This window comes from Colossoma macropomum, unplaced genomic scaffold (genome assembly GCF_904425465.1).
Source record: "Colossoma macropomum unplaced genomic scaffold, Colossoma_macropomum, whole genome shotgun sequence".
Lineage (NCBI taxonomy): Eukaryota > Metazoa > Chordata > Actinopteri > Characiformes > Serrasalmidae > Colossoma > Colossoma macropomum.
Genome location: NW_023494784.1, coordinates 9,935,367 through 9,949,585, shown reverse-complemented (window position 1 = coordinate 9,949,585; position 14,219 = coordinate 9,935,367). Strand labels below are relative to the sequence as shown.

The 14,219-nt window shown below is 40.4% G+C and overlaps 1 protein-coding gene across 1 annotated transcript in view; it reads right to left on the bottom strand.

The window, feature by feature from the left end:
• Positions 1-14,219, bottom strand: part of ttn.1 (titin, tandem duplicate 1) — a 149,224-nt gene that overhangs the window by 62,383 nt on the left and 72,622 nt on the right. Inside the window, exons 101-133 of the mRNA XM_036572854.1 lie at positions 12,163-12,277; positions 11,772-12,056; positions 11,510-11,661; positions 11,222-11,369; positions 10,957-11,134; positions 10,583-10,704; positions 10,173-10,460; positions 9,759-10,055; positions 9,484-9,670; positions 9,271-9,386; positions 8,523-8,822; positions 8,120-8,419; positions 7,914-8,019; positions 7,623-7,819; positions 7,207-7,512; positions 6,804-7,082; positions 6,422-6,721; positions 6,029-6,331; positions 5,560-5,943; positions 5,163-5,465; positions 4,767-5,066; positions 4,341-4,637; positions 3,971-4,255; positions 3,580-3,873; positions 3,167-3,466; positions 2,762-3,070; positions 2,374-2,564; positions 1,838-2,267; positions 1,441-1,749; positions 1,046-1,227; positions 825-954; positions 441-740; positions 39-356 (exon numbers count right to left, since the gene is read on the bottom strand). Of these exons, the coding sequence (XP_036428747.1) occupies positions 39-356; positions 441-740; positions 825-954; positions 1,046-1,227; positions 1,441-1,749; positions 1,838-2,267; positions 2,374-2,564; positions 2,762-3,070; positions 3,167-3,466; positions 3,580-3,873; positions 3,971-4,255; positions 4,341-4,637; positions 4,767-5,066; positions 5,163-5,465; positions 5,560-5,943; positions 6,029-6,331; positions 6,422-6,721; positions 6,804-7,082; positions 7,207-7,512; positions 7,623-7,819; positions 7,914-8,019; positions 8,120-8,419; positions 8,523-8,822; positions 9,271-9,386; positions 9,484-9,670; positions 9,759-10,055; positions 10,173-10,460; positions 10,583-10,704; positions 10,957-11,134; positions 11,222-11,369; positions 11,510-11,661; positions 11,772-12,056; positions 12,163-12,277 (8,311 nt within the window). The remainder of the gene's footprint in view (positions 1-38; positions 357-440; positions 741-824; positions 955-1,045; positions 1,228-1,440; positions 1,750-1,837; positions 2,268-2,373; positions 2,565-2,761; positions 3,071-3,166; positions 3,467-3,579; positions 3,874-3,970; positions 4,256-4,340; positions 4,638-4,766; positions 5,067-5,162; positions 5,466-5,559; positions 5,944-6,028; positions 6,332-6,421; positions 6,722-6,803; positions 7,083-7,206; positions 7,513-7,622; positions 7,820-7,913; positions 8,020-8,119; positions 8,420-8,522; positions 8,823-9,270; positions 9,387-9,483; positions 9,671-9,758; positions 10,056-10,172; positions 10,461-10,582; positions 10,705-10,956; positions 11,135-11,221; positions 11,370-11,509; positions 11,662-11,771; positions 12,057-12,162; positions 12,278-14,219) is intronic.

Here is a 14,219-nt window from a genome sequence, read left to right as displayed (position 1 = left end):
TTGATTATAGGTCACTGTATTTTCTGTATTTTACGCACTTGTCTGGTCCTTAACAATGATAGGTCCAGCAGTAGAGGATGGTCTGCCTGCACCAACTTCATTTACAGCCTTGACACGAAATTCATACTCAGCACCCTCATGGAGGTCCTCAACTTTGAAGGTGGTGGTGTCAATGTCACGTCTATTGCACTGTCTCCAAGACTCTTTTTGCTCTCCACTGGAGTCCCACCAGAGGCGTTCAACAATGTAATGCGTTACAGGCGACCCACCATCATTTTTGGGTGGCTTCCATTTCAGAGTCACTGTTCCCTTGGACACATCAATGATTTTGACTCTAGTGGGAGCATCAGGAGGATCTGCAAATATAAACATGTAACTGAGCCATAATGACAAATATTTTTTCTGTTCTGATAAGAGTGTGATTAAGATGTTGTACTCACGGATGGGTTCCTTTGCCCTAGTCCTCTGGAAGGTTTCTAGTGCAGGTCCCAGACCAAAGCTATTCTCAGCTCGTATACGGAACAAATAGTCTTGTCCTTCAATAAGGTCTGGAACTACAAAGGACTGACTGGCACAGGCTGGGTTGACCTTTGTCCAGGCTTTTCCTTCAACTGTCTTCTTCTCAATGTAGTAGCTCTTTATCCGCTCACCGCCATCATTATCTGGGGGCTTCCATGTAAGTCTGCAGGTACTTCTTGTGATGTCAGTAATTTTGAGCTCTTTAGGTTTCCCAGGGAAATCTGGATAAAAGATTATTTTTTTAATACATGTTTTTTTTTGTATTCATATTTTTAGTTAGGTTTATTAAGTGTAGTGTTGCTTACCCAGGACAGTGACACGGACTTTGAGCGTTTTTGTGGCAGCTGGGTTAGAAGCAGTAATGATGTACCGTCCAGAGTGTTTGAACTTACTCTCAGGGATAGTCACTTCTGAAGTGGTATCAGTTGATGAAATCTGTGGAATAATAATTAAATCATTTTTAATATCAAGGGTACTATATCAGAACCTTTGATATGAACATATTGGAAAATATGTAAGGTCCCACCTCTGAATCCACTGGAAGATTGTGCAGCTCATTTTTCTTTTCTGTTGTGGCAGTTCCATCAAATTCCCATGTGACCTTTGGAATAGGCCTGCCTGATACAGTGACTGGGATTCTGATTGTTGTTCCAGCACGACAAGAGAGAAGTTCCTGAGCCTTGACTCCAAGTGTAATAACGGGTTCCTCTGTGAAATTTTAATGGAACAAAACTGTTACTCAGCAAATAATAAAAACACACGTTTAGCATTCATAAATATATATTTTCCTAGTATTTTCAAACACTGTCAGTGGAGAATCCCCAATGGTAGTCACTCTAAGACTTGACGCATATATGGATAAATGGCAAATTTGTCTTTCCAATACATGCATTTATATTTTAAGGTAAAAGTACAACTTACCCAGGATATCCTTTATAATGGTATCAGAAGTTCTGGGACTTGGTTCTGACTCGCCAGCAGCATTGACAGCAACAATCCTGAATCTACATTTCTTATTTTCTTTGAGCCCTGACACGGTATATGCAGTTGTTAAAATCAGCTTATCAGGCTGATTCACTCTTCTCCACTCTACCGAGCCCTCATCCTGGACCTCAACAATGTAACCTTTGATTGGGGTTCCACCATCCTTCTCTGGTGGGACCCAGCCAAGAGTCACACTGCTAGATGTCTTGTCTTTAACCTCAGGTGCAGGTGGCTGGCCTGGCGGATCTACAAAAAATATGAAATCATTGTTGGTTTTATGTCATTCAGCACCTAACCTTACACTGTACAATCAATGCAGCAGCATGCCACTTACTTCTTCGATCGAGGGCGAAAACACATTCTGTTGCTTCGCTTGGTGGACCAATGCCAGCAGCATTTTGAGCCATCACACGGAACTGGTACTCAATACCTTCGATAAGCCGCAGCACATTGTACTCCAAGCCCTTAACAGCTGGTTTTGTGACAGGAGCCCTGTTAACACGACTCCAGTACACAGCCCCCCTTTCTCTCTTCTCAAGCCAGTAGCCCTGAATAGTTGCTCCACCATTGTCCTTTGGAGGGTCCCATGCTACTAGCATAGATGAGCGAGTGTGTCCAATGATTCTTGGTTTTTGAGGTGGGCCAGGAAGACCATATGGATCCTTGAGGACAACTTTTTCTGATTCACACCCATCACTGACTCCAAACTTGTTCTCAGCTTTGATCTGGAACTGGTAAGTGCCAAAAGCCTCGAGCTTGTACACCTTCAAGAAAATATTTAGAAAAAGTCAGCATGATTATCAGTGTTCCATCATCATTAGGTTAATTTCTCCAAATACAGTAACTGCAGTAAACCATTACAACACTAACCCCATAACGCCTGTCTATGATGCAGCATGTCAGCTGCTCCCAGTCAGACTTCTTCTTGCTGGCATCCCTCTTCTCAATAATATAGTTAGTGAGGTCACTTCCTCCATTGTCCTCTGGAGCATCCCATGTGAGGTAGCAAGACTCTGCTTTGATATCAGAGACCACAATGTTCCGTGGTGGTGATGGACGATCTGGAGTAAAAACAAGAAACAATGTATAAACCTGTGACTTAGATTCACCTTAAATACATAAAATCAGTTAATTTCTATCTTGGGGCCTTCTTAGATATTTGACTCAACTCACACTGAATGGATCGTATTAGTCTCTGCATTTCATGGGAGACAAAGGACAAAGAACACTACATTTCACTGTTATAAAGCATACATACCCAAAATCTCAACTCTGATGATTTGTTGACCTGTTCCGTATTTATTTGTGGCAGCTAGCTTGTATGAGCCGGCGTCTTGTCTCACAGTTTCAGGGATAGCAATCTTGGTGTTAATTGTTTGTCTGTTGATCTCCTCTGATTCAAGTGTCATGGTCTCTGTGGATTTGTCAAGAACAACTCCATTCTTTGTCCACTCATAGGTGGGCAATGGGAGACCAACAATTTCAGCAGGGATTTCAATAGCTGCTCCTTTCTTGACAATTATGGCATTACTCTTAAAGTACTTCAACAGCGTCACAGTTGGGGTCACTAAAATAAGATTGAGGAAACACAAGTATTGTAAAACACACTAAACATCAGGTACTCATTTGTTTCCATAAGAAGCATAAGAAGACTAATACATACATTCATCGTCTTGAATATGGACAGTGATTGGCCTGGACAGTTCACCATCACCAACTTCATTGACAGCTTTTACTCTGAAGTCATATGTCATGTTTTCATTCAGATTTTCCAGTGTAATTGTGGGCTCCTTGCAGATTTGACGATTGGCAACATCGAATTCATCACTGTCTTCTCTCTTCTTTTCAACATAATAGCCTCTGATTGGAGCACCTCCATCACTGCGAGGAGGTTGCCAAGCAAGTGTTACAGTGTTCTTGGTCCTTGCAGTGTGGTGAAGCTTTTCTGGGGCGGATGGAACACCTGGATTTTCAAGAAGTTAGCATTATATAGAGATAGATATATATATATATATATATATATAAGATAATAAAGTATTCAGCAGTTTAAATATGAGTTATATAAGTTAAAGTTACCTTTAGGATCCACTGCAAGAACAGGTCCAAGTTCAACAGGGGCACCAAGACCAAACTTGTTCCTTGCAACTACACGGAACATATATTCCTCACCATCAAGAAGACCAACTATGTCACATTTGCAAGAAGCAGTTTCCAAAGGTTGCCTGTATATGTGCATCTTGGCATCCTTTCTTTCAACGACATAGCCCATAATATCACTTCCACCATTATCAACAGGATCAGACCAGGTCAGTGAGATCATCTTCTTGCTGACATGGACTGTTTTAAGGTCAACTACAGGTCCAGGAACATCTTTTATACCAAGAAGACACACAGAAAGTTAATTCATCTCAAAAAAATTACAGGACAGAATTTGGGATGTGAAGAATTTAAAAACAATGTTACATACCCATTACATCAACCCTGATAAAAGCAGATTTTGTTCCACTGGAGTTTGTTCCTGTGATCTCATATTTGCCATGGTCAGTTCTCAAGGCATTCTTGATGCTCAGAGTGCTGCATTTTTCAACAGTTTCAATAACAACCCGCTCCTTGTCAGGTTCAGCATCATCTTTTGTCCATTTAACCTCTGGTATGGGTCTGCCAATAACATAAGCTGGTATACGCAGAGTCTCTCCAGCTTTTATAAGTACTCCATTCCTCACAGAGATATCAAACTCAATTCCTGGGGCCACTGTTGCAGTATAACAAACATGAGATTAGACACAGTATTGGTATTCAGTAAAAAATGCTTTCAAGAGTGTTTTGTAAGAGCTTACGTTCAGGTTCCTTTACTTGAACAGGTTCAGTCATTCCAGGGACTCCATGGCCAGCTTCATTTACAGCATATACACGAATGTAATAATCCGCTCCCTCAGTCAGTCCAGTCAAAGTGTACTTGCACTCCTTGCATCTGAACTCAGTACTGCGGACCCAATCCTTTTCTCCCACAATACAGCGTTCAACGTGATACCCTAGAATATCTCCACCACCATTGTACAATGGAGGAACCCAGGCAATATCAACTGTTGTATTTGTAGTATCGACAATTCTTGGCACGGGTGGGCCAGGTGGCACTGTACAAAAATGTAATGCAGCAATTAAAAGATCCATTCTGTGAACATATTGTAGACTTCTATAATAATTATTTCCTATTTGCATTAGAGATTGCTATAACCGTATTAAAAATCAACAGTAACACTTACTGATGGCATCCATTGCAACCACAGGATCAGTTGGGACACTGAATTCTCCAGGGCCAGCAAGATTCTCAGCACAGACCCTGAAGACATAAACCAGGCCTTCCATGAGACCCTCAACCTTGACTGCTAGTGAGCTGAGAAGGTTGCGATTGACTCTGGTCCAGTATTTGCTGTTGACTTCACGTCTCTCAATCCAGTAACCTAGGATGGGGCTACCATTGTCCTTAGGCTCATGCCAAGAAAGAGCAACACTGCTGGCAGTGACTTCTCCAATTCGTGGCATGTTAGGAGCATCAGGAGGATCTAGAAATCATTTTAAAGACATAAAATCACATATTCAGTATAACGTTTTTATAGTGTTTTTATATTGTGTCTTAAATTCTACATTGCATATTTTACCGAATTGATTCTTAGCAACAAGTGGCTCAGAATAGCATGGTGGTCCAGAGCCAAACTTGTTTTCAGCCCTGACTCTGAAGATGTACTCCTTTCCTTCAATTAATTTGGTCACAGGATAGTTATATCCTTTATGGGTTGAGGTAACAGTGACCCAACCAATTTCATCAGTGGTGTTGTCTTTCTTCTCTAGGATGTAGTTGATGATCTCACTGCCACCATCATCAAGGGGTGCTTCCCATGTGCAAGTGACAGAGTTGTTCCTTATCTCATCAAATCCAAAGTTCACTGGTGGACCTGGTTTATCTACGGATTAGCACAACATATATTTTAATGTAATCTGCTAATTATAAAAATGTGTGAAAAATTAACAAGGTAAAAACACCAAAAGTGATCTTACCAAGAACATTGACATCGCAAGATGCAGTTGCAAAACCATGGACATTCTCAACCCTGATGGTGAAAAGTCCATGGTCAATTCTAATGGCATCACGCACCATCATTGCAGTCTCGCCTCTCTTGCTCTGGTCAAAGGACAGACGATCTGGAAGTGGAGGATGGAACTCCTCCTCAGGTTCAGGATGAATAGCCTTGGTTTTCTTCTTCTTTCTTACAAAGAGCTCTGGCTTCTTCTTAACAATCTTCTGGACATTCTCATCATTCCTAAGCCATGTCACAGTAGGGTATGGAGATCCTGAAATGTTGGCATCCAGTCTAATCTCTTCACCTTTCCTTACACTGAGGCCAGATGCGATGCGTGCATGCAGTGATACCTTTGGCGGGTCTGAAATAAAATAACATTACTTATGAAATTTTATGTCACAATGGCAAAATATTTCTTGTTTATCTGGAGTGACATTAAGACATACCAACAGGATCAGCAGCTGCAATCAGGGGTGTGCTGCGGGACGGGTCACTTTCTCCAGCAACATTCTCCGCACGTACACGGAACTGGTATTCCTTTCCTTCTGTTAAGCCAGTGATGGTGTAGGAAAATCCAGGCACCAGATTTGGAACACATCTCTCAAATCTATCACCATCCTTCTCAATTTTCTCAAGAATATAGCCAGTAATTGGGCAACCACCATCATAGGGTGGTGCCTTCCATGTAACAGTAATGGACTGAGAGGTAGGGTTGTGTCCCTCCACATCAATCGGTGGGTCAGGTCGCTCTGAAATATTTAAAAGGTCAAAAATGTAAAAAAAATAAACAACAGAACAACAATGTATTCATACTTAATAAAAAATTAAATTGTACTTACGCTTCTGCTCCTCTGAGATTACAGGGTTGCGAAGCTCAAGATATTCACCACAACCAATTCTGTTAACAGCCTTTACTCTGAAGTAATATTCACCATTCAGCATTAGGTCCTTGACCACAAAGCTCAAAACATTGATTCCAGACATCACAGGCAAAAATGTCTTCTTCTGAGCCTCTCTGCGCTCCAGTACATAATGCAGGATTGGGCTACCACCATCACTCTCTGGTGGTTCCCATGAAATTGTGCAGGAGTTCTTGGTGACTTCACTTGGAGAAATGCTCTTACATTGTCCCGGAAGACCTATTGGTGAAAGCCATTTTATTAACCAATGTTATACGACACAAAAAAAATGACTTAAGATGTGGAGAAAACATTGCCTTACCAATCACTTTAACATTAACTGTTCCAGTGGCAGAACCCAGACTGTTCTCTAAAGTGACAGTGTAGACACCAGCATCTTCATGCTTGCATTTGAGGAGCTCAAGGTGAACACTGTTGAGTTCACATGTCAATGTGAGCCTGTCACCAGTTTTCAGTTCTGTTTCATCCTTCTTCCAGACCATTGATGGTTTGGGAATTGCTCTGTATGGGATCTTTAGATGCATTTTCTCACCCTCAACAATAACAACATCTTGAGTCTGCAAATCGATGGTTGGCACACCTTTGAAATAATTTAAAAAAAATGCAGTTAACAAAAATATAGTAATTTCTCAATGAGTTTTACAAAAATTAATAAACCCAAGTATTAAGTCAGTATCATGTTACTGAACTAAAAGTGTGCTTACAGTCAGGGTCTTTAGCAAAGACCGGGTCGGATACTTCAGAGGGATCACTGACTCCAACAGCGTTGATGGCACGGACTCTGAGAATGTACTGTTTCTCAGGAATTACGCCATCTTCTGCCTTGAACTTGAGCTCTTTGATGGGACGTGCATTTATTCTCATCCACTTCTCTGTGCCAGCCTCAGCCAGCTCAACATGATATCCAGTAACAGGACTTCCCCCATTCTTCTCTGGTGCCTTCCATGTGATGTTGATATGCTCTCTGGTGGCATCAACAATCTTAACCTCAAGTGGAGGAGAAGGTGGACCTGAAAAAAGTAAACAATTGAATAATTAATTGATCGTGTGATTAATCATGTGAAATCATTTTCATTTGTAATCATTAATTATTGTAATGATGCAAAAAATGGCAACATACTAATAGGGTCTTCAATGGTAATGATTTCTGTGGGTTCACTTGGGTTGCCAACTCCAGCCTCGTTTTCAGCACGGACCTGAAATTGCACCTCAGAACCTTCATCAACATCAGTCACCCTGTATTTGCACTCAGGGCCAGCTGTCTTTCCAGACTTTAACCAGCGGGTGCCCACTTTCTCCTTCTTCTCAATAACATATCTGCAGCAGAGATCACATGTCAAGCCCATCAAAATGCTATACAATGTAAAACATGTTGTGTTTTACGAACTAGAAAGCCATAATGATTACATACTTTGTGATTGGTCTTCCACCATCACTTTTGGGAGGCTCCCACTTCAGGTCAACATGTCTCTTGGACACTTCAACTACTGTCAAAGCATAAGGAGGTCCAGGAGTAGCTAAGGAAAGAGTATTCTGTTATTTAAACTGCTTTTGTCTTCCTTAAAGTAAAAATATTAAATAAAACATAAAACCACTTTTATGAGTGCCTGCACTTACTGAAAGTGTCCTTCGCCAGCACAGAGTCCTCCATCTCATAGAAATCGCTCATACCCACCGCATTTTGAGCTGCCACACGGAAAACATAGAGAGTTCCCTCATTAAGTGGAGTGACAGTGTACTTTGTGTCTTTTACTGTGGTGTCCACTGTCTGCCAGCTCCAGCGTCTGACATCTCTTTTTTCAACTACATAGTTGGTAATCGGAGAGCCACCATCACTTTCCGGTTCAGTCCATTTCAGTTCACAGTCGATCTTTGAAATGTTGACTACCTCAAGCCAGCGTGGTGGAGATGGAGGATCTGTTTAAATGTAAAGTTTTCATTAGTTAATTTTACTTATTACTGTCTACTGTAAATGAAAGGGATGCAACTAGATATCCCTTACAAAGACCTATAAACTCACAGAGTCTTTCCTTGCACACAACAGGATCACTTGGATCACTGGGTTCACTTTCCCCAGCGACATTCACAGCTTTGACACGGAAGGAGTACTCCTGCTTCTCCATCAGTCCCTTGAGCAAGTGCTCTGTCGTGAGGACATCCTCGGCCACACGGACCCATTCTTCAGTTCCACTCTTGAGGAGCTCAATAATGTAGGACTGAATTTTAGCACCACCGTCATGCTCTGGTCTAGTCCATTGCAGGAATGCAGATGTCTTAGCAATGTCTCTGATGAACGGTTTGCCAGGAGCCCATGGAGGATCTATAAAGAAAAATTTGTATCGTATCAAAAACCTTCAATGTGACAATTGGTCATAACTGCAGGTGCAGTCCATTTAATGCCATTTGCTATGAAAATAGTTGTGTATCAGTGATGTTTTTCATTATGTAGTTGTATTTCAAATGAGTTTTAGTAAAGATCAGAATAAGCTACTACAATTTATTCAACAGTACAAAAAACTAACTATAATAATTAGCAATAATAATAATAACAACAATAAGATTAGCACAATGATTTTTTTTCTATTCATTCATTAAAATTAAACTTATTTTCTTATTTCTTACAATTTCTTATAATACTTTTCTTATTGTTATAGAATATTCTAATATTCACTAAAATATTTGAAAATAAAAACAGTTAACAATTGCAGCCTTACTTCAACGTATTCTTTATGACAATGTTTTACTTTTAAACTGCATTATTTACATACCAATTGGGTCCTTAATCAGGACAGGGTCAGTCTCAGCACTTGGCTTTCCAGGTCCTGCAAGGTTCTCAGCCAGAACACGGAATCTGCACTTCTTCTTGGTTGGCAATCCCTTCACTCTGCAAAAAATATAAAGGGTGCGCCAAGTTCAGCATTTGAAATGCTTTCTGCAAATTCGATTTATTATAGTTTTCTTAAAATGTGTCAAAGGCCTACCTGAGTGTAGTGTCCCTGACTGGCAGCTTGTTGCATTTGATCCATTTGTCACTTTCTGGATCAAACCTTTCAACCCAGTAGCCAGTGATGGGACTTCCACCATCTTCATCAGGCTCATACCAGGTCAAAGTGACTGCATCCCTTGAGATATCAGAGGGCTGTACCCTAGTTGGAGCACCAGGGGGGTCTGAACAATAGAAAAGAAAAATAAGTAATTACACCTCATTTTTGATTAAGATCATGAAGATGAAAACGGTAGTGGGGCAAATACATACCAAAGGAATACTTGGCAACAATTGGAACGTGCTCTGCAGGTGCACCAATGCCATACTGGTTCTCAGCAGACACCCTAAAAACGTACTCTTTCATAGAAACCAGTTTGCAGGCTTTAAATGTGGTTTGTTTGACTGTTGTAGAAAGTTTCTGCCACTCCTCTTTTTCCAAGGGTCTCATTTCCACAATGTAGTTGGTCACAGGAGAACCACCGTCATCTCTGGGGGCATTCCAAGCCAAGCAGCAAGACTCATTTGTGATGTCAGTAATATCAAAAGCAGCTGGGGGACCAGGCTTGTCTGTTTTACAAAACAAAGATTCTCTACTGAGTTATCGTTTCAAAGGAAATGCTTTCATCCACAAAGCCATTTGTAGTGACCTTAAATATAAAAATGTAATTTATAGCAGTACTCTACCAAGAATGTTGACATCAACTGTTGCAGTGGCACGACCGCAAGTATTAACTGCCTCGATGATGTAGGTGGCTGTGTCAGACCTGGTCGTCTTAGAAACAGAAAGTGTAGAGTGTCCAGGCTTTGTTTCAATAGTGATTCTCTCATCTGGTTTAAGGACGAGGTCAGCCTTGGTCCATTTGACTCTGGGATCTGGCTTTCCAAACACATCTGCTGGAAGGTCAATCTTAGTGCCAGCCTTGGCAGTCAAGCCAGCCAGCAGTTTTACATCCAGCTGAATCACTGGTGCCTCTGTGGTAATAAGATAAGTACATTTTGTGAGATTATGAGAATTAAACCAAAAAATGTACTATAAATGTACAAAAATGTACTGTAAAGCCATGGGCTTGGAGAAGAATGTATGAAAAGCTTACCTTTAGGATCAACAGCAAGAATCTCATCTGTGGCTTTACATGGTCTGCTAGCTCCAAGTCTGTTCACTGCTCTTACGCGATAGGCATACCACTGTCCCTCAAGGAGGCCTGTCACCTGGAACCTGCAGTGAGAATTTGAGATACATATACTCATTGGAGATTTGAGATACTTATATACATTCATAAACACTCCTAAAATAAATGAAGTCTAGCATCACTGACTATAGTACATAAGATTGGCAAAAAGGGACTTTTTGCATGCACAAAGGGACTTTCACTCTTTGTCTTCACCTTGTTACATGTTCTCCACTTGCAATTTACAAAATGCTGTCTAGTCAATAGTGATGCCATCACACTTTAAATTCTCAACTTACTTCAGCTCAGGCATTGGCTCTCCACAGGCTTCCCATTTGTCAGTGCCACGCTGACACTTATCAACAATATATCCCTTAATAGGTGCCCCGCCATCATATCTGGGGGGTTCCCAGAGCAAGAAGATACCCTTTGCAGATTTGTCTCTCCATTTCAGGTTTTCTGGTGGGTCTGGCACAGCTGTAAACCAAAAAATAACTCACACTCTCATCCATCGTATTTGTTATTCGTTTAACTACAATTGCTTCTTATGGCACAATGACTTACTGGCTGGAGAAGACACGTTCACTGGCTCATCGATATATGCAGGTTCTCCTGGACCGCATTTGTTAGAGGCTGTTACACTAAACAAGTACTCCTTGCCCTCGATTACGTCTGTGACTGTGTACTCAAGGTCCTGCACGCCTGACATCACCTAAAAAAGACAATACGATTTTTCACTCAGTGGCTGTCCCTCAGCAAGCTATTTCTGCTGATTCATTGTAAATTGTAGATATCTGATTATAAGCACATAATGTTTATCAAAGCTCTCAAAACCGGTAATAATTTACTAACCTTGACCCAGGTCTTGCGAGACACCTCTCTCTTCTCAATATTATAACCAATTACGGGGCTGCCTCCATCATGCTCTGGTGCCTCCCACATGAGGTGAACATGATGTCTAGTCACCTCTGCGACCTTGAAGTCTTTGGGTGCACTTGGAGATGCTGTTTAATTAAAAGATGAGAGCTCACTCATTATGTAGGGTCTAAGGTGTCCAAAACAGTCATATACCATTTAACTAGTTTTAAAGATAGACAATGAAAAGATCACATACCAATAACATTCACTTCAATTTCTCCAGAGACCGAAGTCACGTCATTCTCCAGGTGCAGTGTATATGTGCCTTTGTCTGGACGAACACTTGGAACAATGACTAATTCAGTGTATGTAGGCTTTGTCACCATAGACACACGATCTCCTGCAGTGAGCTCCTTATCACCAAATGTCCACTTGGCTTTGGGAGTGGGATATCCAGTAATAGGTACACGGATAGTAAGAGCATTGGGGACAATGACTTCCAGACCATCTTTGAATCCACTCAGATCCATTGTGGGACCAACTAATTAGGACAACAAATATGATTTCAATAATCAAGTACCAAAAGCTTTGAAAAATTATTGATTTTTATTTTTCAATCTTAAGGTAAGCATTTTAGAATTAATTACCATGTGGATCATCAGCCAAGAGTGGTCCAATCTGTTCAGATGGATCGGAAACTCCAGCTGCATTTTCTGCAGATACTCTGTAGTGATACTTCTGACCGAACTTCAAGCCAGACACCTAAAAGAGAGAAAAACACGTCAGTTAACAATCTATTCAACATGAGTTAAGAACATCAAAATGGATGCAGCATCTCAGGTTGTCAGGTAATGTTTGCAAGTTCAAATGTTAAGTCTCTAAATCATTCAGTTAAATGTAGTGAAGTGCTTTCACATCTGAAGCAACTTAAGGTGGGAATCGCCTTCCTTCAGGAAACTCACTTGCGTACAATTGATCATTTTAGATTGAGAGGAGGCTGGATAGGCCAATCACTTCACTCCAACTTTTACTCTAAATCTAGAGGAACTGCAATTCTTATTAACAAGAACATTCCTTTTGTTATGTCACAGGTTGATGCAGACTCTGCAGGTTGGTATGTCATAGTTACAGGTAGATTACACAATATGCCAGTCATTCTAGCCAATGTGTATGTGCCAAATTGGGATGACTGTATGTTTTTTACTAACCTCTCCCGTCTACCAAACATAGACTCATACCATCTTATCTGGGGAGGAGATATAAACTGTGTACTATCACCATCTCTAGATCGTAGTTCATCTAACACCATGACTCAAACTAAATCAGCTCATACAATTAAATTATTTCTTGACTCACATGGAATATCAGATGTTTGGCGATTTCAGAACCCTTTATCTAGAAGCTACTCTTTTTTTCACAGGTTCACAGGATGTACTCACGTATAGACTATTTTTTCTTAGACCAGAAACTTCTTCCTTTAGTAAGTGACTGTGAATAACACGCAATAGTAATTTCTGATCATGCCCCATTACTCATGACCTTATGTTTACCAACTAAACGTGATAACTACCGCCCCTGGCGTCTGAATACACTACTGCTCTCGGATGAGACCTTTGTTAACTTTGTATCAAATGAAATAGCCACCTTTCTACGATATAATAAGATGTCTGGAATGTCCGCCTCACTCATATGGGAATCAATGAAGGCATATTTGAGAGGGCAAATTATATCGTATAGTGCTCAGATGAGGAAAGCTCAGATGCAGCATCTTTGGAATCTAACAAATGACATCTTAAAAGTAGATAAAGAGTTAGCTGGTTCACTATCGCCTTAACTATACAAACAGAGATTAACACTTCAAACAGAAGTATAAACATATCGAAACTCTCATGAATAAGACACAGCACAGGACCTATGAGCATGGTGATAAGACTGGTAAGATTTTGGCATATCAGTTACGGCACAAGACTGCTGATCGATGTATATCTCAAATAAATGATGATTTAGGTGTTAAACATACGGATTATTTACAGATTTATCAATATTTACATAAATTCTACTCTAAACTATATAATTCAGAATCATGTAAGAACGAATCTTTGTTTGAGGATTTTTTCAATAAGTTAAATATCTCACTAATAGATGTGATGGCTGCAGCGGAACTTGATAACCCATTTACTACTGAAGAGTTTATCTTCGCAGTGAAATCTATGCAAAACGGAAAGGCCCCAGGACCTGATGGGTTTCCGAGTGAATTTTTTAAGAAATTCACTAAGGATCTAGCCCCTGTCTTGATTTCTGTGTTCAAAGAAAGACTTGTTTGTTGAGAATCCTATATATCTTTTGAACAACTTAGAACACATTTTAATATTCCTCAATCACATTTTTAGATACCTACAGCTTCGTAGTTTTATATCATCAAGCTATTCGCAATTTCCATCATTATTACCTCACTCCTTTTTAGATACTATATTGAAAACCAGCCCACAGTCTAAGAAAGGCATTGGTGTGCTGTACTCTCTGCTTAATTCATATAATTTGAAGCCTCTAACTTTATTGAAACAACAGTGGGAGGAGGAACTTGACACACAGATATCAAGAGAGATGTGGCAAGACATTTTGGATGGAATACACTCCTCTTCAATTTGTTTAAGACACACTATCATTCAGTTTAAAATAGTCCATCATCTACATTGGTCCAAGG